The sequence below is a fragment of the Ptychodera flava genome, assembly GCF_041260155.1.
Source record: "Ptychodera flava strain L36383 chromosome 23 unlocalized genomic scaffold, AS_Pfla_20210202 Scaffold_24__1_contigs__length_23054250_pilon, whole genome shotgun sequence".
In the NCBI taxonomy this organism is placed as follows: Eukaryota; Metazoa; Hemichordata; class Enteropneusta; family Ptychoderidae; genus Ptychodera; species Ptychodera flava.
In genome coordinates this window covers 1,482,021-1,506,998 of record NW_027248278.1, presented here as the reverse complement: position 1 = coordinate 1,506,998, position 24,978 = coordinate 1,482,021, and the positions used below count along the sequence as shown (strand labels likewise).

The window sequence follows — 24,978 nt, the reverse complement described above, 5'->3', positions numbered from 1 at the left end:
TTCTCCATAGGGAAACCATTGTACGGGAAAAAACGATATTGCATAACTTCATTAATATGCAAGCCACACTAACCAAAATCTAATCAGTTCTTGCAAGTAGCATATGGTACCTGTGTACCAAATCTGACTTGAATCCGTTCAGGCGTTTTTGAGTTATCGTGTAAACAGACAGACAGACAGACACACACACACACACACACACACTAACACACACACACACACACACACACGGACAGACAGACAGACAGCAGACGACATCGCTATGACAATAGCCACGTGTTTACACATGTGAGCTAAAATTGCTCAAAAATAGTAATTTTCCCAATTTTGTCATAATTTCAACAAATTAGAAGCGTAACACCCTCGCAAAGATCTAACCTAAATTTGAGAGCAATTGGGCAGGCAGTTTCAGAGAAGAAGATTTTTACTGAAAATGAGAAAAATCACCAAAAAATTCAGTAGAAATACAAAATTCAGGATATCTTCACAATATTCATAAAACTGTATAAGGTTCACCTAAGGTACTTGCACACTAATTTTCAAAGCAATCAAAACAGCGGTTCTCGAGATATTAATTCTTGACCATTTTCACATTTTGTAAGCTCATTTGCATAATTTTGGCAATGCAGACTTCATTTGAATAAAATCCCATTTATAGCCCAAGATGCATCCGCACACCAAATACCAAGCTGAAATGTGCAGCGGTTTGCGTGTTTTTGATGTTGACGGACATACTGTACGTATATATACATACATACATACCGGTACATACATACATACATACATACATACATACATACATACATACATACATACAGACGCCATTGACTTCAGCTTATACGATAAACTCACATTGGTATAACCAAATGTGAGCTAAAAAAAATTAAAAAAAACTGGGCCTCAGTTGGTGACCACTACCTATTTGACTTACAGATTGATATATGGCGGGTGCCACATGTGGGGCAGGATGTGCTTACTATTTTGGAAACATCTGACATCACTTCTTGGTCTTTGACCAGAGGTCCATATACCGGTATCTTTCTTTCATGAATTTGACTTTGTTTGTGTACAGTACCGTCTATTTACTGTCTGTTCTGTCCTGTTTTGTGTCTATGTTTACAACAATTGTATTACGAATTCTGACCTAGTGTTATCGGATTATGGATTGGTATGATTGCGATTATTTTAATCAGATTGGCCATTTCACTACTAGAAAATCAACATCTGTTCCACGTTTCACCATATTTGATGCAGCATTTCTGGACATATCAGCCTATTTATGAAAGTTCATCAAATGTGCAAATTAGCAATTAATTGACATGATACTTCTTAATGTCTTCACACAGTATCACTGTTGAGATATCAACATCTGTACCAAGATTCATCAAATTTAATACAGTATTTCTAGACAAAGCACACTAATTAAGAGTTCTTAAAAAATTATGCAAATTAGCAATTAATTAACTTGACACTGCTAAGTGTCTTGCAGCAGTATTTCTAAACATATCACCCAAATTACAACCAGATATGAACTGTAAATGCTCACATGTTTCATTATATATTGCAGTTATGTGTAAATTTGAACCTTTGCCACATGTTTGCAACTTCATTGAAAGTATTATGATCAACATAATGAACATAATTCACCACAGATTAACTCTATAGGTCATTAAGTATTCAAATATGTAATTAGCTGAAAAAAATATTAATTTCTTTGACTGGTGTCATTGTATCACCACTTTATATAGCAAGTGTAATTGTCTTGGTCAAGTCCTCCAAACTATATATTCTAAATTTTGAAAGCTCATTAGATATGCAAACTATAAACTAGCTGACATGAAAACTTAAATGCAAAATGACTTCCAATATTGATATAACCTGGTATAATCATCAATGTACAAGCATGTTATGCCAATTTTGATCAAATAAATCCAAGTATATATCCCTAATTAGGAAAGTTCATTAAATACACAAATTAGGAATTGGCTGAAGCAAAAATGCTTAACGCCTTTCAACAAAGTTAGCCTACATAATAGTATCTGTAATGTACATAGCAAGTTTCATCAATTTTGGTCATGTAAATTCAAATATATATCCTTAATTTCAAAAATTCATTAAATATGCAAATTAGGAGCTGCATGAAGTAAAAATGCTTAATGACTTTCAATAATGTCTTATCATAGTATCTTTAATGTACATAGCAAGTTTCGTCAACTTTGGTCTTGTCAATACAGATAAATATCCCTGATATTGAAAGTTCATTAAATATGCAAATACGGAATTGGCTAAACTTCAAATGCTCAATGACTTTCAATTATGTTCTATCATAGTATCTTTAATGTACATAGCCAGTTTCATCAACTTTGGTCTCGTCAGTTCAGATAAATACCCCTAATTAGGAAAGTTCATAAAATATGCAAATTAGGAATTGGCTGATGTAAAAATGCTTAGTGACATTTAATAATATTCTATCATAGTATCTTTAATGTACAAAGCAAGTTTCATCAATTTTGGTCATGTAACTTCAAATATATAGCCTTAATTTCAAAAGGTCATTAAATATGCAAATTAGGATTTGGATGAAGTAAAATGCTTAATGACTTTCAATAACGTTAAATCATAGTATCTTCAATATGCATACCAAGTTTCGTCAATTTTGATCGAGTAAATCCAGATGTATACTCCTAATTAGGAAATTTCATTAAACATGCAAATTAGTAATTATCTTTCATGTCACCCCTTAATATCTTTCAAAGCTGATATATCTTGGAGTGATCAACATTTGTAGCGAATCTCATCAAATTGTGTGCAGTCGTTGTCAATATACCGGGTATATCAGTTTTTCTAAAATCATTAATTATGCAAATGAGCAAAAAGTAAGCAAACAACACACCCACCAAAAACTAATCAGTTCTTGCCATTTGCAAACTGAATCTATGTACCAGATTTGATTCTGATCTGATGAGCCGTTTTTGAGATATTGAGTACACAGACAGACAGACAGACAGACAGACACAGACACACAGACAGACAGACATCGCTGCGACATATGCCCATGTGTGTCAACACGTGAGCAAAAAATTCATCAAAAATCCAAATTAGCAAGGAATTGACTCAATACTGATATATGTCTCTGTGTGCTATCATCTATGTGACCAACATCTGTACAAAGTTTCATCAAATTTGGCGCGGTCGCACCTGAAACAGAGCTCTTTCTCAAAATTACTAATTATGCATCACGTTTCCTGTATTGTACCGGTACTTTGTTGTTGAACTTCCGTCGTCTCGCATCTGAGCTCAGAAAGACTCATTGCTTGTAGTCTTACTCATTGAGTCAGAGCCAAACACTGTTCTTCATTATATTTAAATAAGCTCATTTTATTCCTTAAAACATACAATTGATAATTTCATAAAACATGATAATTGGTAATTTTGAAAATTTCATACAAACTTTGCAAAGCAGAATTCTTTGAATGATGTTCAAAAATTGACAAAAATAACTCGTTCTCGGTAATCGCGGCTGAGTGTCACGACGTCCTGCTTGCACATCTAATAATTTTATGAATGAATGCTCACTCAAATTGATGTTATAGTAAGTACAAAATAAATACCTGGCATTAAAAACCCATAGTTTTTCCAATTTCCGCTTGATTCGCACAGAAAAAGCCCTACGAGAGACGCTAATTATCTATAGGAGCAGCTTTGGCATGCTTGAAGTTTACATCGACATGTACAGCTGAGCGCTGTCAAGTCAGCTGTGACCAACGCACGACCGCATAACATAAGCGTATGAATTCTAGTAAAATACTCCCTCTCGTTTTTTCCTAGTAATTATCATTCATGAAAGTTTTATTCCCCCCTCGCCTATGGCTCGGAGGGATACGGCCGCTACATGGGGAATCACTCGTCCACAACGCAGCCAAAGTCGTTCAGAATACGGAGGGATTATACCAGTATATAATTATTACCTGATACATGGACTGTGTCAGATGGTAACACAATCAAAGGCTTTTCTTTTTCACCAGTCAGTGACACATATTCATATTTTTATAACATATGAAATAAAATTCCTGGTTGGCAAAGGCATACTGGCTTGTTATGCGCCCTGTCCCATGTCTGGCTAAACAACCCAGGCCAATAGTCTAGCACAGCTAACTCGAAGCGCCTCCTACCTGGTGCCTAAGACCACAATGCATCATGTGTTTTAGATGACGTAATGGGACGTGGCACCCCCTAAAAATATGAAGTCAAAATTGTTACAAAGAGAAATCAAATCAAAAGAACTTGAATGAACACAACAGTTCCTGGGGGTCCTTCAGACCCTCTGGTTCTAATGAAGATCATTCTTGATTTTGATTAAAAAATACTTGACTTACTTGTTGAAGTTTGTCTGCTGCATATTTCAAATTTTCAATGAATACTTGTTCCATTTCCTTTAGGATTATTTCTCTGTCTGAAGGATCATGGGAAGGAATCAATCCAGCCATCACATGTATTCTGAAATACAACAGAAACATATACAGAAAAATATTAATACTGTTGCTGATAGAAATTGAACTGGCACTACAATTGTCCATCCAAAAAAATATGCAAGCTGCATTGTTGTAATTACTTCAGATCTGTATAATTTTTTAAAAGCCTACTACTGGGGCAGGGTTTCCTCTTGATTACACAATTGCACAAATTGTGCATTTCGAGCCAATGTCTGCCCTGGAACAGTTACTGTTAGCGACGAAATCCCCAACAAACACATCAAGCAAAGATGTCCCCATATATGAGGGTGTCGCAAGTGCAAATTGTAGTGACCTGTGAATTTGCTGTTGTTACTTGTCACACTCCCTTGAAAAAAGACAAAATTTCACCTGACATTCAGCTTTCATAACATGCATATATGACGTGGCGTGTATGCATGGAAAAGAAAAGCCAATGACGTAGTAGTGGTTCAGTAAATGTTCATGTTTTGATGGCAGTAAAGTCTGAAAGCAGAACTTGAAACACTGTATCAATGAGGTAACTATGGAAAATTTCAGCTTTAGCGATGTGTAGACATGCACGTTGCAGTGACGATTGATCTCCATCGCAATAATGAAACACAATCCTTTGATCAGCACATATTTTCATGGATTTAACCCCCAAAATTTGGACTAAATCGTGCCCATGGGAACAAATACATCAAAGTCTAAGTCTGGTAAACCTGTGGGTCACAAATCGACATAAGATGGAGAGCAGCCAAGCACATCACAAGTTGACAAATATTATGATGTATATGTAAGTATGAGTGCTCCATGTGACACAGATGACGAAATTGAACTGGGTGACGATCGATATTGTAATACGCCCTTCCTAAGAAGGCAAAATCAACATTAACAGTGACTGCCCCCTAAAATGTCAGGTCTGCCCTCTAATTTTGATGAATGGAGTAGGAATTGCCCCTTTCAATGAACATGCAGAGAAAACATTGCTGTGTTGACATTCACATATTATAATGTAAATATCTTAAACCTTATTTGCAGCTCTAGATTTCTTCTGTATTAATATTAAATCCAAATTAATCTTATACCCCAGCAATATGAAATGCTTCATCTCATAATGACTTTTACACATCTGACAGAAAACAACCCTAGGATCAAGATTATCATGTTTTAAAGCAATCCAACAAATACTTTGGGAGAAAATTATTTTTTGACAAAAATGGGGAAAATTGCCCCAAAAATACAAATATGAAAATGTCACAACAATTTGAACAAATCTGACAAAGGCCAACCCTAGGATCATACATACAAGTTTTAATGGCAATGGGATGAGAGCTTTCAGAAAAGAAGATTTTTTTGAAAAAAAACAACGGGAAATCGCCCAAAAAATACAACTTTCAAAATTTCACCACAATTTGAAGAAATGTAACTAAAATCGCTATAACTGGCCTGCATACCAAGTTTCAAACAAATCTGGCCAGTGGTCACAGAGTTTTAGCAATTTGCAGGATTTTTCCTTTTTTTCCACTCATTTGCATATTTTTGACTTTGACATGCTCATTTCAACAAATTCAAATCTCCACCCCTGGATGTACCTGTCCACAAATACTAAGATGGTACATGTAGGTGCTGCGGTTAAGGGGTTTTTAATATGGACAGACAAACATCCGCACATACTAAGTAACACACATACATACCGGTACATACATACATACATACATGCATACATTCATACATACATACAGACAGACAGACAGATATGCATACATACATATTTTTAATTTTACAGCTTTACACCTCCAACAGCTGACCAACCTATCAATATCAGCTTGTTCAACTTGATACTACTGCTTATAATAATATAAACAAGAGTTAATTACATTCTAAAAGTAAACATGCCTTGCTTATCAAGATTACGTCATAAAAAAGCCAGTATATCTGTCAGATTATAAAGAATCTTCAGTTAGTTATCTTTATCAGTATTTTCATCCTATTAACCAAGCACTGTTTAATTCACAAATTAACATTGCAATAAGTTCTGTTGAATAAGTTGAGCCTGTAGGTAACCAGAGAAAGCACACCGAAGAGACAAATGTTTGCAAGTTCAGAAGTTCAAGGTCATCAAAAGCAATATGAGGAATCATGTAACACTTTCATTGCACTGTTTACACAGATTGCATAATTGCTATAAATAGCACATGAGGAATCTTACAGCCCAGCTTTACCATAAAAACCCTATCACTTTGACCACTCTTTTAATTGACCACTCTATTTCTTCCTCAGAAACTAATTTTATCCTTAAAGTCGACCATAAATGGAAATTGGAATTTTCTTTATCTCTATTTATTTGACCCAACCTATCATGACAAACTGTTGTGAGCAATTTCCTTTAGATAACACACAGAGAACAATACATGACAGTACAGAATATGTCAAAGTTGGGATTCAGGAAAGTTTAATCATCCAAGATGGTAAGCATTGCACTATGAACTGTCAAAAAAGTTGAACTCTCTATATAATTCTACACTAAAATTATTTTGGCTTTGTTGATTTCCTAATTAATTCAATTATTTAAAATCATATTAATTATTTTTTTCTGGGTGAATTGATAGGGTTTATACAGTACAAGAGTTACATACAATGTAAGTCAAATTCAGTTAAAACTGTGGTTGGATACATGGCGGCTATCATGTATCAAACCACCCGTAACTGTCGGCGCAGCACAGCCAATTAAACAATAAACATTTTTAGAGATGTTTTTGCCAGTAGTATTCTCACTTGATATTCCCTTTTTCAATAATTCCTTGCATGCAGTTTACTCTGTACTATTGATACTAACAGAGCAGTGAGCGCGTGGTGTGCCACTGTGAACCATAGAGGGTCTACGTGTGAACACTGGAAATTTGATCATTCAACAAGTTACGTTTGCCGTATCTTTACTCTTGAAATTCCCGTAAAAATCTTCGAATTTGTATTGATCATTTAAAGAATTTCAAGCTCAAAATGTAAAAAAATCAAAAGCGTTCCATGTTCAAGTTCTCTTCGTTTGGCTATCTATGACATGTTGCTGCGTATGTGTGGGCGATCGCAAGTAGAGTTTGAGTCCGCCGCCGTTCCTGTTACGTCATCCTTGATAAACAATAGTTTAGCCAACCAAAATAGAGGGTGTGGCGGCGTTGACTAATGAAAAGTGAAAGCTGATTTGATACCTCATTACAGTGATGTCAATGTTATATAACTCCGCAGGGTCGCCCTGAAGCTTTGACAGACAAGTAGTATGCACGACTAATCGTCGATTTTCTCGATAAATGATGCAAATAAAAGATAGAACATATGTAATAATAACAGAACCCCACGTCCTGTGAGTGCAAGCGCGCCGTACTAGCTGTATTTGCACGAGTGCTCGCTTTGCTCGTGAAAGGACTGCCGCCAATACACCGCAGCACTCGTGCAAATACCGCTAGTACGGCACGCTTGCACTCACAGGCCATGGGGTTCTGTCATATTATTATTATTTATCTCTACATTATGGTAATGTGTATAGGACAGATTATAACTAAAGAGACATCAGTCGCTGTCACTATTCTGATACAAAGAAAACCTCACCTGGTACAATGAAGACCTTTTGCATATTGAATTGATTTAGCTAGAGACTTCTTAAAGTCATCTTGTCTTCCTGGAAGAGCTGCTAAACCACGATCTCCAGCCAACCAATCACCTAGAACCAGAGACGAATGAATCAATGACAACATTGTGACAAATTGTCAAAGTGAACATGAATCATGACTTTGCCATAGCCAATTCAATTTGTGGTACATGAGAAATCTGAAAAAAGTGAGTCTGGTGATGGTGTTGAAAGCCGCTGGAAAAATCTGCAAAATATTCTAGCATGTGCACTTTCTTTTTAAGGTGTTTATCTATCTGATCTAAAAATAAAAAGCTTGGCATGTTTCAGTAGTTACCCCCTTTTCAAACACAAGATGAAAATAAAAGGAGGTCAAGCTGATGCTGTATCAAAGAAAGAACACATGTTTTCATAGCAAATGCAGTGAATACCACAAGAAGAAATCACTGAGCTGCTGAGGATTTTCTTAGTGTGGAATTTGTACAACTTTAGAGTTTTTTCCAAATGACAGGAATAGTTTCCATGTCAAGAGAAATTTGAAAGAAGTGTTGGAGGATCCCACTAAGCTGATCAGCAGAGAACTTAACCCTTTCACCACAATGGTTTGTCCCAAATCCATTGTTTTCTATGGTTAAGTTGGACCTGTACACAGGGAACTGGGGTGAAACCCTAATAGCTGTGAATTTTATGCATGATTTTCATGATTTTATTTTCAAACCTAAGTTGGTTCATGTAGATGTACTGACTGAAGGATGTGTATAGAAGTATCACTGTTCACTGATATGGACCATGCCTACATGTTTTAAGAGGAAGAATAATAAACGGTCCCCGCACCCATAAAATGGTGCTCATTATGGAAAAGTACAAAAAACAGTATTTCATGCTCATACACATAATCATACCAGAAACAAGCATGATGCCATTTACCGGAATTGACAACACACAGTGGCCAGCATTTTGTTGTTGTAATCTTTGTTTTCTCTGTCACATGATTAGTTTTTGAAAATGGTGGGAAATCTTAACGATTGTAAAACGTTTAAATTTACATGCCACTTTTGACACTTATGACAGTGTTATACACCTTTTCAGTCTTTAATGGGTCTTATGGGTTTTGATGTACACTGGCATTATAATCTGCACATCTAAGGGAACCTTGATGGATTCATGACGGTTGGTCAAAAAAAAACCCTCATGGCCCCAACCATTGATGGATTCATGACGGTTGTAGTCAAAAGAAATCCCTCACAGCTGCAACAAATGATGGTATCATGATGGTTGTAGTCAAAAGAAACCCCTCACGGCTGCAACCATTGATGGTATCATGACGGTTGTAGTCAAAAGAAATCCCTCACGGCTGCAACCATTGATGATATCATGACGGTTGTAGTCAAAAGAAACCCCTCATGGCTGCAACCATTTTATAAGTTCCTCTACTGTGGAATCAGACTGTGAAAATTGCATTCCTTTCTACAATAAGCCCTATCAACGGTCAAAATACTAATCATGTATAGTTAGAGGTTAGAGGTTAACCTAATATCACCTGTTTCTGTGTTGTATCAGCATAAGTATCATTTGTGCTGCGTCAGGCACGAGACAAAGTCAAGTATCTGACACAGCACAAATGACACGAATGCTGATACAACGCAAGGAACAGGTGATGTTGGTAATAACCAATTTATCATATACCCATGCCCAGAATTTTACTAATAGCGGTACTGTAGTAGGAAAAAACGTCATCACACGCATGACATTGCTGTCATGCCATGTGCTCACTACCTGTTTAGAGGTAGACAGTGCTGTGTGAACGGCAGAATGTTTGCTAGACCTTGTTTAATAAAATACACGAAATTTAACAGAACAAGTCATCGTTGATGACACAGTCCTCACTTGTTAATGGGTGCTTTGATTACAGGTCCTCAGAGAGGATAGAGTCCTCTTCATTAGGTCTGTGATAAAAATACTTTTGAATAAATTAGCTTGATACATGTCTGAGTTGTAGTTCAGGACATGAAAAAATCATAATAAAATGGTCACATGGTGGCCATATTGGATCGAATCACAAAACAAATCAATGTGCATATGTATGACATAGGTCAATGTCCTTGTACCAACTTTGATTAAAATCAGTTGAAATATGCCTGAGTTATGGCTTTGTATATGAAAAAATCATAACAAAATGGCCGCACAGCAGCCATATTGGATCGTATCACAAAACAAATTTACATGCATATGTATGATATATATTACCAATTTGGTCAATCTCCTTGTACCAACTTTGAATAAATTTGCTTGATACATGTCTGAGTTATGGTTCTGGACATGAAAAAACGTAATAAAATGGCCACACGGCGGCCATATTGGATTGTATCACAAAACAAGTCAATGTGCATGTGTATGACATAGGTCGATGTCCTTGTACCAAGTTTGAATAAAATTGGTTGAGATATGCCTGAGTTATGGCTCTGTACATGAAAAAAATCGTAACAGAATGGCCACATGGCAGCCATATTGGATCGTATCACAAAACAAATTGATGTGCATAGCTATGACATTGGTCAATGTCCTTGTATCAACTTTGAATAAAATCTGTAGAAACTGCCTGAGTAATGGCTCTGTACATGAAAAAATCGTAATAAAATGGCCGCCTGGCAGCCATATTGGATTGTATCACAAAACAAATTGACGTGCATATGTATGACATAAGTCAATGTCCTTGTACCAATTTTGAATAAAATCGGTTGAGATATGCCTGAGTTATGGCTCTGATGTACATGAAAAAATCGTAACAAAATGGCCGCACGGCTGCCATATTGGATCGTATCACAAAAAGAATTGTCGTGCATATCTATGACATTGGTCAATGTCCTTGTACCACTTTGAATAAAATCAGTTGAAACATGCCTGAATTATGGCTCTGTACATGAAAAAATCGTAATAAAATGGCCGCCTGGCAGCCATATTGGATCGTATCACAACAAATCAACATGCATCTGTATGACATATGAAGTAATCCTTGTACCAAGTTTGAATAAAATTGCTTCAGGCATCTCTGAGATATCTGCGTGACGGACGGACGGACGCACGAACGACGGACGCACGCACACACGCACGGACATGACCAAACCTATAATTCCCCCCGGACGGTGTCCGTGGGGACTAAAACCATTTGAAACTTTACAAGACTCAACATGTTATTTCCATATTTAGCAACCCAAAATATCCATGTTCCTCTTAGCCCTTCAAATTTTTACATCGGCAACATCCATTCACAGACGGAAAGCGGCAGCCATTTTGTTTGTGTACCATGAAATTGCAAATGTATTTGGAAACCAATCCACAACCAATGATGTTTATCGTGCAGATCTCGACATTTAGCATGAAATATCACTGCTGAAATTTTACGGTAAATGTCACTAGGATGAAGCGATATGGGCATGGGTATATGATAATGTAGACTTTATTTGTTTTTTTCCAAGATGCCTGCAGGAATGTCCACCCTCTGAATCACAGGCTGCTACTGGAGTACAATAGTAACGTTGTCGTTGGCAATCATCTAACCCCATCATCCATGTTTCATTTCTCAATTTTAGTGACAGTTGTGAAAATTATAGTCAGACAGATCAACATCAGTATGTTTTTCTTATAACAAAAGATCAATTCATCAATTTTCACCATCAAATTATCAAAAATTACATGTACGACAGTACGTTCATGAGGAAAGATTTAAATCAGTACTGTATGTCTGACACCCCAGGCTAAAATAATTAACAGACGGTAGCTGTAATATCTGTTGATATGTCGACTACCATCTTTTATTCTTCTCCCCCAAGTTCTTTGAGAAACACAGTATTTAGTTTATAAAGTCAGTCTGTACATTGCACTCAGTCTGGTATTTGTGAAAAATGAATTCTGGTCCAAACTAAAATTCCAATGTAAATAAAAAATGAGCCCTCTATGTATACTGTGTTGACAAGCTGAAAAGCAAGTGTTTCACCATGCTTCTGGGATTAGAACAAGAATTTATGTTGGAATAAAAAAAATAGTGGAAAATCATCAAAAGTTCTTTCTTTGTGTATACTGAAAATTGTGGTGCATCTCGTGGCAACAATAGGTCTGATGAAGAGGTCAAATTACTGATTTTATTCTGCTCAGATGAAAGCATCTAATAAAGCTGAACCAAACATGCAGGGACAGCCATGTTTATCAAAAAAACAAGTCATTGTAAATGACAAAGTGCTTGCTTGGTTAATGAATTTTGAAACCATTGACAGAAATTATGGTGAAGTGACATTGGTCAACAGATATTTGGGAAATGGTGGAGAAAACGTTGTATTGATGTGTATGTGCAGTTGATGCCTGACGTATGAATGGAATTAGTTAAATTTGAGAAATAGTTGGGTGTGAGATCAATGGTTGCAATGTGGTTATACATGTATGAAGTCTGAGTATTGGTTTGTGATAAAGATGGATATGGGTGGACAGATGAAGAAGTCCCTCACATGGAATATCTATGAATTTTTCCAAATTGTGTACCTGGCAATGTATATCCCTTTTCCTGCCAGATAGTATCACTTTCCCATCAGCCAAGTCAGTAAAAAGCAGTATTGACCCAAAACATGACGTATTTTCACCCACTTGGCACGTATAGCATCTTTAGTCCAAAAATCAAGTTTACAGTATTTATGTTTTCAGCAGCTTTCAAATGTACAGTATTATGTTAAAACACACTATATGGAATTATATTTGTGTTTCATTAGTTAACCATCTTGACCTGATGGTGAAATATAGACTTGCAGGAAAAGGGATATAGCTCAGTTTTATGAGCAAAGAATATAACGTAACTTAACTTGAAAGGACTGGGCACTAAGGGAAATACAGTGCTGTTAATTGTATCTGTCAAGTTTGCTGTTGTCTTTATGTTTTCACACAGGCTGAGGCAATGGTACAGTGAGGTAGAAATACTTAGGTTTATGTTCATGTTATACGAACAATGATCAAGCTCAGAGAAAAGTACTTGAACCTGGTTATAATTCCTGTTTGAAGAATATACAATGGAAACCACCTATTGCAAGTTGGTACTGTTGCAGAGAGATGGCCATAATTCTTGGTGTATTTAATTTGAATCACAAACCCAAAAAATATCTCTATGAGGTTTAGTGGCAGAAGTATCACATAAACAAGTCATCGCTGATGACACAGTCCCTGCTCACACCATTGATTGTGATGCACATGCACAATACAATGACTGTGTGCCAAGTTTGAACAAAATCTGTTCAGGGATAGTTGAGTTATGGTTCTAAAACATGAAAAAATTGCAATTAAATTGGCTCAGCGATAACAGACAGATGGACGGATGGACGGACGGATAGACGGACAGGACCCAAGCAATAAGTCCCCGCCAGACTGCGTCTGCAGGGACTAAAAATGTTTCAGCATTCGAGATGGTTGGCACAGGACATATTCAATAATGTAACAGGTACTTAACCCAAAGAAATAGTTTCTATAGCAGAGTATGAACTTTGGTAACTACGTACTTATGAACATGTGCTTGGTGACTATGTTTTCAAAAGTAGTCTTGTCTTGTTTGTACTCTTTCTTGTAACTTCAAGGAGCAATATTACATATTATTGCCCTAATATATTGGTTTATGTGCTAAAGAGCAGGTGACAATATGCCTGACGCCAGGAGGGCAAATTGTCTCCTGCTTCGAGGGCACATAAACCCATGTATTCAGGCAACAATATTTTTATTTCATGCCTCTTCACAGTTATGCCATGTGACATTTAGTAACATGCAGGGCATTTTTGAACAATTTTTGATATATAATAATAATTTTATTGTTCTTAAAGGCCTCCGGCCCATATTACAGATTTCAATTGGAAAATGGAAAATACAATGGAAAGTAAGAAAGCGAGAGTACAGTCAATATCTACAGGCATTCATTTCTCAGCTTTGTTGCCTTGCACACAAATAATGCCATTTTAAAAATTACCATACCGTTTGAAGATGACATACCGGTAAGTGAGTAAAATTTTTGATTTGTTGGGAATGTATATGACCACCTGGGTAAATATCTACAACGTAAGTTCTGATACAGAGGGCAAGCACAAATAAAACTAGAAAGCATTTGCAAGCAAAAGCAAAGTTCCAGAGACCAGAGCAGCGGAAGAAAAGAGAATGTGTGACGAAGATTGGTGCAGAATGAAAGAGTGCTTGGGATTTTAATATGCAAGCACGTACCTATAGTGAGGGCTGATACAACAACAGAATACAACTAAAAGCAAGGCAGTCCAGGGAATTACAGTACACGATTATAAATGCCTACATGTACGGTAAAAACACAACAGATACATACCGGGGCGACAACGCATGGAAATGTATTTCAGACGAGAGGAGACATCGGACCTAGGCCGTTGAACTTGAAAACCGAGGCCACATGTATTTTCATTTGATTAAAAGCAATTAACGCTTCATCTGTTAAGAGTTTTTACCACTGACTATAAAACAATTTTCATTGATATGTTGCTGTTTTCACAAGATACTGACCGTTTGATTTCGGAAAATTGAGTTGCTTTTACGTGCAGCCAACGCATGCCGGTGCAGAGACAGACAGTTCACTATGAATGCCTAGCTCTGCATGGCTGTGTGTTACTGGCATTAAACAGCCTCCCACCACAGCCCTGCAGACTGATATAGAAACCAGATATGAACTGAAAATGCTCACGTTTCATTATATATTGCATTATATGTAAATTTGAACCTTTGCCACATGTTTGCAACTTCATTGAAAGTAATATGATCAGTAAAATGAACAATATTCACCGCCAATTAATTCTAAAAGTTCATGAAGTATACAAATATGTAATTAGCTGAAATAAAAATATTAATAAGTTCTTTGACTTCTGTCTTTGTATCACCTCTTTATATAGCAAGTGTAATTACCATTGGCCAAGTCCTTCAAGCCATATATGCCGAGCTGTGAAAGCTCATTAGATATGCAAATTATAAATTTAATTTACAGCCGACATGAAAATGTGAAATGACTTTCAATATTGTTTTAACCTGGTATAATCATCAATGTACATAGCATGTTTTGCCAACTTTGATCAAGTAAATCCCAGTATATATCCGTAATTAGAAAAGATCATTGAATATGCAAATTAGGAATTGGCTGAAGGAAAAATGCTTAATGACTTTCAATATGTTGCATCATAGTATCTTCAATATATGTAGCAAGTTTTGTCAACTTTGGTCCAGTCAATTCAGATATATCTCCCCAATTAGGAAAGTTCATTAAATATACAAATTACAAATTGACTGAAGAGAAAATGCTTAATGACTTTCAATAATATTGTATTATAGTGTCATTAATGTACATAGCAAGTTTCACCAATTTTGATCTAATCAGTTCAGACATATATCCCTAATTATGAAAATTCATTTTATATGCAAATTAGGAATTGGCTGAAGTTAAATGTCTTTTGACTTTCAATAATGTTATATGAAAGTATCTTTGATGTATATAGCAAGTTTCAACAACTACAATCAAGTTAATTCAGATATATATCCTTAATTAGGAAAGTTCATTAAATATGCAAATTCGGAATTGGCTGCAGTAAAAATGCTTAATGACTTTCAAGGATGTTGTATCATAGTAGCTTCAATACATGTAGCAAGTTTCATCAACTTTAGTCCAGTCAATTCAAATATATATCCCTTATTATCAAAGTTCATTAATATGCAAATTAGGAATCCGGTAAATTTAAATGCTTGATGACTTTCAAGAATGTTAAATTATAGTATCTTCAATATACATATAAAGTTTGGTCAATTTTGATCAAGTCAAATCAGCTGTATATCCCTAATTAGGAAAGTTCATTAAATATGCAAACTACCAACTATCTTTCATGTCACCCCTTAATGGTTCCCACTACTGATATATGTTGGTGTGATCAACATTTGTAGCAAATCTCGTCAAATTGTGTCCAGTCGTTTTTAATGTATATCTGTTTTATCTAAAATCATTAATTATGCAAATGAGCAAAAAGTATGCAAGCCACACCCACACCCACCAAAACTAATCAGTTCTTGCCATTTGCTAACTGAATCTATTTATCAGATTGGATTCTGATCTGATCAGCCGTTTTTGAGATATCGGACCAACAGACAGACAAACAGACAGACAAACAGACAGACAGACAGACAGACAGACAGACACATGGACACACAGACAGACAGACAGACATCGCTGCGACATAAGCTCACGTGTGTGAGCACATAAGCAAAAAACTGCTGGTGGCTCCTCAGAAATACGGCGGGCAGTTTCTCCGCCGAAACAGCCGATTTTGAATCCAAATTTTGCATTGATCTTCGTTTTCGAGCACACCCACCTCGCCTCGGTACATGATGTGCCCAGCCGTGCTTGTAAACTTACGCAAAGCCTACTTTTCTCTCTCTATGCGAGGGAAGCAATCATATCCGCCGCCATTGTTAATCTCATTCAACCCATGAGCACTTGGGCGAAAACCAGCATGACAGTATAGCCACGTACGGTGAGTATTTAGAGAAAAATAAAAATCAAAAAGCAACAAAACACAAAGCGAAAGAAAGCTAGAATTATTAATAGCTGAACGCAATTTGATATTTATGCAATGCAAAATAAAAAATAAATAAATAAACAAACAAGAAATGCCCGTAAAACCCGTCCGAGCTGAAGGATGACGTCATAAGCGTGTTACACTGCATTCTGGGTAATGAAGGTAAAATTAGTATGTAGCATGTTCTATGGTAGCAAAACGAGAGAAAGAAAGAAAGAAAGAAAAAAGAAAGAAAGAAGGAAAGTGAGCAAAAACTAACAGTTCCAGAGCTGGTCTCTGGAACTAATGATATTCATCTTCAATCTCAGAGGATCCACAAACTCTACAAATTCTTTCTTCATATTCAAGACCCTTCGCCTGCCCTTCCTTGACTTGAACAACACATTCTCAGGGAAGCAAGTGCCTTCTTAAGTTTAAAGTCCATATCTGATCTTATGTAATTTTCTGTATGAAACAGAGTTGTAAAATTGTTTTTACTGCAAATATCCGAGAACCACTCCTGTTTATATATATCTTTTCATAAAATAATTAAGAAATAGGTTGAAATCACCAGGGCCCTGCCAAAGCAAAACTGGCAGTCTACCATAATCCCCTAGGATACAGATATCAGGGGTAGACGATTTACCCAAAAATGTTTTAAAATACTTAAGTTGCACTCTTTCAGCAAAGTGATACATATCATACCCCATAATTCTGCTCTGTATGTCAAACTGCCGATATCATTGTGTCAAAAGCTTGCTATACTCATTAAAAAGTAAGGTACCAGTATTTCTAATCATACGAAAAATACATCCCATTGCTTTTCTGGCTTGGTCTGCTAGCGTGCCAACGGCTTTACTCCAAACATTTCTACTTGATATCATTAAACCTAGATATTTGTAGTAGCTGACAATAGTGATTTTTTGTCGATTTAGAAACCATTTTTCGTTATTTTTAACAACACCTCATCGTCGGAAAACGATAATTTGGGTCTTATTAATATTTACAGAAAGTTTCCATTTCTGACAGAAAGATTCAAATACTCTAATAAGTCTTTGTAAGCCAATGGGGTATCACAAAAAATTACAACATCGTCAATGTATAAAAGAGCACACAAATCGTACGACGTACAATTCTTGTGTAAGTTGAATACTACAATATCCTGAACTAATCAACATAGTATTTAACTCATTAATAAAGAGCGAGAATAAAAAAGGGCTTAACATACAGCCTTGCCGTACTCCGACCGAGCAATGAAAGAAATTGGTTACTCCTTGATGAGCCTTTACAGAAGATTTAACCTCATTATACATGGATTTTAAAATGTTGTTCATTTTGCCCCCTACTCCCACTACACAGAGTCTATATACAAAAGGTGATGAGTTACAGAGTCAAAGGCTTTACTGAAATCCACAAATAAACAGTAGATGTTTTTACCATTATCAACTGGCATCAAACAGATTTTAACAAAAGTCAAAATAGCAGTGCGCGCATAGATATTTGACATCTAGCATTAAGTAGTAGTAGTAGTAGTAGATTTATTTATTAGAGTGACATGTGACATGACTCAACATTTACACTTCAATAATGATACAACATCAACGGTGAGTGGTCACCCAGCCCAATGGGCTTATAAGTCACTATAATATTACAACTTTAGAATAAGGGTAGCTCGATGAAATAAAATTTAACTGATAGTGTAATACTAATAAAAAAACAGTAATCATTATTAATGAAATAAATTGTTACGTCTTCTTTGAAATGACTTTGATATATACTTTGCTGTTGCTCTACTATTTGTTTCCATTAAGTATACTAATTTTTCTATGTCGTTATAATAAATAAACTCTCGGTTTGACTCATTTACTAAATCAAATAGTTGATCACGAAAATCATTATACAAGCTACAATGAAACATAAAGTGTAGTTCATCTTCTATTTCATTTAACATACAAAGTCTACAAAGTCGCCTATCTATATTTTCGTGTCTATATCGCCCAGTCTCAATGCGTAGTGGGAGAATACCAAAACGTAACTGTACAAGAAAGGACCTTTCTGCCCTTGATAGGTTTAAGGATAAATATTTTTCCTGTCCAAAATTAGATTTCAACTTTGCATATGTGCGTAATTTTGGTTTGTTTGTTACAAAATCATACCAGTGACTAGTACATTCAGCTTGCTTTTTTTCTTTAACACTTTCAATACTGCATGGATGAATATCCTCTATATCTAATGAATCAAAAATGGCATACATTTCAGATGACCAATTATTCACTGCTAAAGAGTGATCCCACAAAAAAATTTTCTTCGTTAATCTATTTTCATTTAAACTGCACAGACGATTCCAAAGTCGAACTTTGTTAACCCAGTGCCTTGAGATGCATGAATACCAACCAGTATCTCCATTAATAGCTAATGTTGGTGCAAACTTGTGCACTCCCAGAAAAAATCTAAGTGCTCTATTCTGCACTGCTTCACACTCTTTGTATGGTGCATGACCCCATACCCCAGAACATAATCTAAAATTGGTACAACAGAGGCATTATATATTTTCGTGAACGTATGAAATCCCATGTTACTTAAAAATTTAAATTTTGACATAACAGCACCTAGAGCCCTGCTTGCAGATTCGGCAAGAGCTTTGACAGTGACAGAAAAATCAAGATGTTCATCTAACACAACACCAAGATACTTGTACTGTGCCACATAATCTATATTGTTATTGCCAATTCGAAATTGAAATTGACTACGATCAACATTTCTCTTTCTAAAATGAACTACTTTTGATTTTAACGCATTTGCAGTTAGCCGCCAATTATTGCACCAGACATTGAACTTGTCAAGCATATTTTGCAAATTATCTTCTGAATCTGAAAACAAAACTATGTCATCGGCAAAAAGAAGCATACAATAGTTTGATCCCCCAATATTAATCCCACAATCAAGAGATAACATATCAGTCACAAGATCATTAATAAATAAAGAAAATAAAGTTGGAGACAAATTATCGCCTTGTCTAACACCTGTGCTAGTGTCAAATGTTGCCGATAGATTACCATTGAGACATATTGCAGCATTTGTATCTTTATAAATTGCCTTGATTGACGAATACATTTTTCCATCAATCCCATTAATCAATAATTTATAAAGTAGGGAATCTCTGTCCACAAAATCAAACGCTTTGCGTAAATCGAGGAATGAAGCGAATGTAGGTAAATTTTCATTCATTCTGTTTCGAATAATGCTGTTAAAGCATAAATATGATCTTGGCACGATCTATCTTTTCGAAATCCATTTTGTTCTTCCGCTAATATTTCGTTCTTTTCTAAATATTCTAATAATCTATAGTTCAAAAAGTAACTATACAGTTTTGATATCGTACTCTGTAGACTAATACCTCTATAATTTAAAGGTATACGTGGATCAGAAGATCTATCCTTGGGAATGGGGATAACAATTGCGGTTTTCCAAGGTGTTGGTATAATACCCGTGTCAAAACACAACTGAAAGAGGTGCACCAATATTTGTATTGTCGGCCTGTTTTTCAACACTTCATAGGGAATACCATCTATCCCAGGGCTTTTACCATTTTAGCCCTAATGACAATATTTTCTACTTCATCGAAATTTATGTTTCTATTTAAATCTCTATTTAATGAATAATTTGGATCGGCCATATTCTGTTCTAATAGGATCTTATGCATTGCAATTCGATTGTGGAAGTTGACATTTAAATTGGTTTCGTTACTATTATACAACGATGAAAACTGGCTCCGCCAGGTATTAAACACTTTGCTAGAGTCTTGTACAGTGTCACCATTTTCATCATAGACCTCCATAATTATACTATTCCGTTTAGAAGGTCCCAACTTTTGAATATAGCTCCAAAACAGCTGAGGATCCTTGGCAGATACATTCTCAATTTCAACAATTGTTCCATTTCTGTATCGACGTTCAAAAAACCTCAGTTTTTGAGCAGTCTTGAAATCATCGCGTAGTTTAGGACTTGTGGCTCGATTATCTGAACGATCAGACAGGAATTTTCATTCTTTGTCGTGCATGTCATTCCACAGTCTATTTAGTTCATCGTTCCAGTAAGGTTTAGTATGACGACGTCTCTTTTTACTACGACCCGCAGATTTACCGTGAGGTAAAGAAGAGTCCATCTCTTTGACAATACAATTACAAAGCTGTGAATAAATTCCATCAATACATTGCTGATTTTCTCGACAAGTAAGAATTTCTTGAATGATAGACGTTAAAGTAGATCTGGTCAACTCGGAATCCATGAAAGTAGACGGAATGTTTCCCAGTTTGTACTTTTTGGGTTAAATTTATCACCACCCCATCACAATCATGAGAGTTTGGAAAATCGCAGATATAATTCAATCTGGGGATAAAATCAAAAGCAATGAGAGAGTGGTCTGGCATTTTACAACGACTATTCAGTAAAGTTACAAGATTCCTTTCATGCATAATTTCAGACATGGGTTTTACTGTAAAATTTACACATTGATTGAGACAATCATGTGAAACTGCAATATAATCCACCCACAGCCTTGCCCTTTGAGGATATTGACGTGTAATTATCATTACTCACATTTGACCTCCCATTCAAAACACACATTTTAGCATCAATGAGAAATTCAACAAAAGATCGACCGTGTTGGTTAATTGTCTTATCCAACACCTGTCTAATTGGAATACTATCCACATTCACAATACTGTCATGCAAATTACCAATACGAGCATTGAAGTCCCCGCATATGATTATCGAATCTATGTCATCGACTGAATATAATTTACTTAAAATATGAGCAAAAAAACTAGACGCATCTCTACCCCACGGGGAATTCTCCGGGGGTAGATAACATGAGAAGACAAGGAAAGTATAATCCGAGAACTTATGCTTAAATTTAAGTGCTATAATCCCATCGTACTCTTTATCATAACCAGAAATCATATATTCATTTACAACGTTTTTCTCACAAAGAACCCAACGCCTCCAAAATTTCTAGGCGCAAAAATATGAGTACTAGGTCTATTAAAACCATACCACTTGTACCCATTTACAGCTATTGTATCATCAATGTGAAGGTGGGTTTCATTTACAGAAATGATATCGGCATTTGTGCTCAAAATAAGTTCATTTCTTAACACTCGATTAGACTTTGTCCAACCAGATACATTCAGATGGGCAATTGAAATTATTCTATTTGACGTAACATTGTCCAGATCCTAGTCCCGCCGGCTTGGCAATTGAGTGTCACCCTGAGAGTTATCATTAAGTGTCTACATGACATCGAAAACGTCGAAGAGCTTCACTGGACTGGGTAACCATGGGAACCGGTCAGTACACCATTCACCAGCCCGCTACCTCCCCGGTTGTTTCCTATTCAAATCAATGCACTGATTTTCACTCACATCGAGGCATGTAATAATCTGCTACCAATATTTTTCTATTGAAGAAGTCTACAGTGTTACGTGCAGAGAAAACGAACAAAAGGGTGAACTCAGTAGTTAACGTTTAAAAAACAAATTTATTACGAAAATAAAACTTATTGCTAAGTTAGGGATATAGATACAAGCTTTAAAGTGTGCAGACTACTTATCTCAGCTGGGACGGCAAAGCTCCAGTCTCAGAGTTGTAACAGTCAGTCGGATGAATGAACAGTCCTTTGGCTTGCAGGCTTGAATTTGCACAAAGTCCACAGTATAAATCCAGCGTTGGCAGTGAAGGTCTTGAAAAGTCTTGAGAATGACTACTGCTGGAGTTTAGTAACACACAAGAGACACGATCCCAAAAGTCTGACTGGAAGCTGTGCACGTCCCTTTTATAAAGGCATATAAGAACAATCTAGAACTTTTATTGACATGCTAATTACTGTTCTAAAATTATCTCCCTTACACAACTAATCAACTTTCCAGAACATTCCAAACATGACTAATTGAATTCAAGGTTGTGAGGTCATCAAGGGCAGTGACCTTGAGAATGTTCTAGACTAATTGAACTCAGGTCATGATGAGTGTGGGGAAATGACCTACATAACACACCCCCTCTTCAAAAAAAAAAAATTTTTCAAAGAAAAATCTTTCTTTTACAAATGTAATCTTGAAAAGGATTTAAGTACTCAAATTTTGTTTTACTCTAAAGTAAAATTTCTTGAAAGTGAACAACAATAAAATTTCTTGAAAGTGAACAACAATAATTTCTAAATACGAGAGAGACAGTCTGCAATTAAATTGTCTCTGCCTTTGATATGTCTAATGTCAAGATTAAACTCCTGTAACATTAAACTCCATCTTAGCAATCTCTGATTTTTGCCTTTAAATTTCTGCAGAAAAACAAGAGGGTTGTGATCAATATAAACCACTATTGGCTGATTTGAAGAAGTAACATAAACTTCAAATGCTGTAAAGCTAATATCAAAGATAAACACTCTTTTTCAATTGTAGAGTAGTTTCTCTGGGGTTTGTTAAATTTGCGTGAAAAATAGCAAACAGGATGATCTACACCATGACTATCCTCTTGCAATAAAACAGCACCAGCAGCCGTATCACTAGCATCTACAGCTAATTTGAATGGCAAAGTGAAATCTGGTGCAGACAACACTGGGGCACTTTGCAGTATGGCTTTAAGTGTATCAAATGCCTGTTGGCATTGCTCTGACCAAACAAACTTTACTTTCTTTTAAGTAAGTTAGTCAAAGGCTCAGTAATTGTGGAGAAATTTGGACAGAATTTTCTGTAGTAACCAGCCATACCGAGAAAGCGCATCAGTTGTCGTTTGCAGTTTGGTATGGGAAAACTTGAAATGGCACTGATTTTGGCATCAACAGGTTTTACCTCACCCTGTCCTACAGTATGTCCGAGGTAAGTTACCCTAGCCCAACCAAACTCAGATTTGGCAAGGTTGACAGTCAACATTGCTTTGCTCAGTCTCTCAAAGAACTTCCGCATGAGCTTGATGTGTTCCTCCCAGGTGTCACTATACAGGACGACGTCGTCAACGTAGGCTGCACACCCGTCTAGCCCGGATATGACGTCGTTGATCATCCGTTGGAACGTTGCCGGAGAGTTCTTCATTCCGAATGGCATCACCTTGTACTGGAACAATCCGTCTGGTGTAACAAAGGCGGATATTTCACGAGCACGATCCGTCAGAGGGACTTGCCAAAATCCCTTCAGTAGGTCAAATTTTGTCACATACTTGGCTTTTCCCACTCGGTCGATGCAGTCATCAATCCTCGGGATTGGGAAAGTGTCTGTCTTTGTTAAAGTGTTGACCTTCCTAAAGTCCGTGCACATACGATAACTGTGATCTGATTTGGGAACAAGTATGCACGGCGAACTCCAGTACTTTTACTGGGTTCAATAAAGTCATTGTCCAGCAGGTATTTGACTTCTTCCTGGAGATATTTCGCTTTTGTTGGATTCAGTCTGTATGGATGTTGTTTTACAGGCTTACTGTCCCCAACATCAACGTCGTGATAGATGACGTTTGTCCTCGTTGGAACATCTTGAAACAGGTGTTTATATTCATGGAGCAGTTCTTTCACCTGTTGTTGTTGTCTGGCTGGAGGTGTGCCAACTTTGTAGACTCCAGCTTCTCCAGGATTTCTGAGTTCTGAAGCTTGACCGAGCCCAGCTTTGAGTTTAGAGTATTTTCACTCAAGTCAGTTTCAGTATCACTATCTTCATAATGGTTTGAACTGACTGCACTGACAGGCTGAGTTATAGTAGGATTATCCCTATCCAAATATGGCTTAAGCATATTTATGTGACATAGCTGTTTTTGTTTTCGCCTGTCAGGTGTTATTATGATGTAATTTAAATCACTCAATTTCTTATCAATTAGGTATGGCCCAAAGTAACGAGCATGGAGTGGTTTGCCAGGAATTGGAAGTAGAACAAGAACTTTTTGACCTGGTTCAAACTTCCGTTTTGAGGTGCTTTTATCATATTTGGTTTTCATTGACTGCTGAGATGACTCAAGATTTTCTCTGGCTAATTCACATGCTTTAGAGAGTTTCGTACGAAAATCTGACACATATTGCAAAATATTCAGACAATCATCATCGTCTGATAGGAATTTCTCTTTAACGAGCTTAAGTGGGCCACGGACTGTATGTCCAAATACAAGCTCAAATGGGCTAAAACCAAGAGACTCTTGAATTGACTCTCTAACAGCAAAGAGCAGAAAATGAATTCCTTCATCCCACTGCTTCTCTGTGTCAAAACAGTAGGTCCTAATCATGTTTTTCAAAGTTTGATGAAATCGCTCAAGAGCACCCTGACTTTCTGGA

At 36.4% G+C, this 24,978-nt stretch overlaps 1 protein-coding gene across 1 annotated transcript in view; it reads right to left on the bottom strand.

Moving 5' to 3' along the window:
* The window catches only part of LOC139124770 (putative hydroxypyruvate isomerase), a 131,626-nt gene that overhangs the window by 82,124 nt on the left and 24,524 nt on the right, over positions 1 to 24,978 (bottom strand). The window contains exons 2-3 of the mRNA XM_070690880.1: positions 8,079 to 8,190; positions 4,377 to 4,497 (exon numbers count right to left, since the gene is read on the bottom strand). Coding sequence (XP_070546981.1) covers positions 4,377 to 4,497; positions 8,079 to 8,190 — 233 coding nt within the window. The remainder of the gene's footprint in view (positions 1 to 4,376; positions 4,498 to 8,078; positions 8,191 to 24,978) is intronic.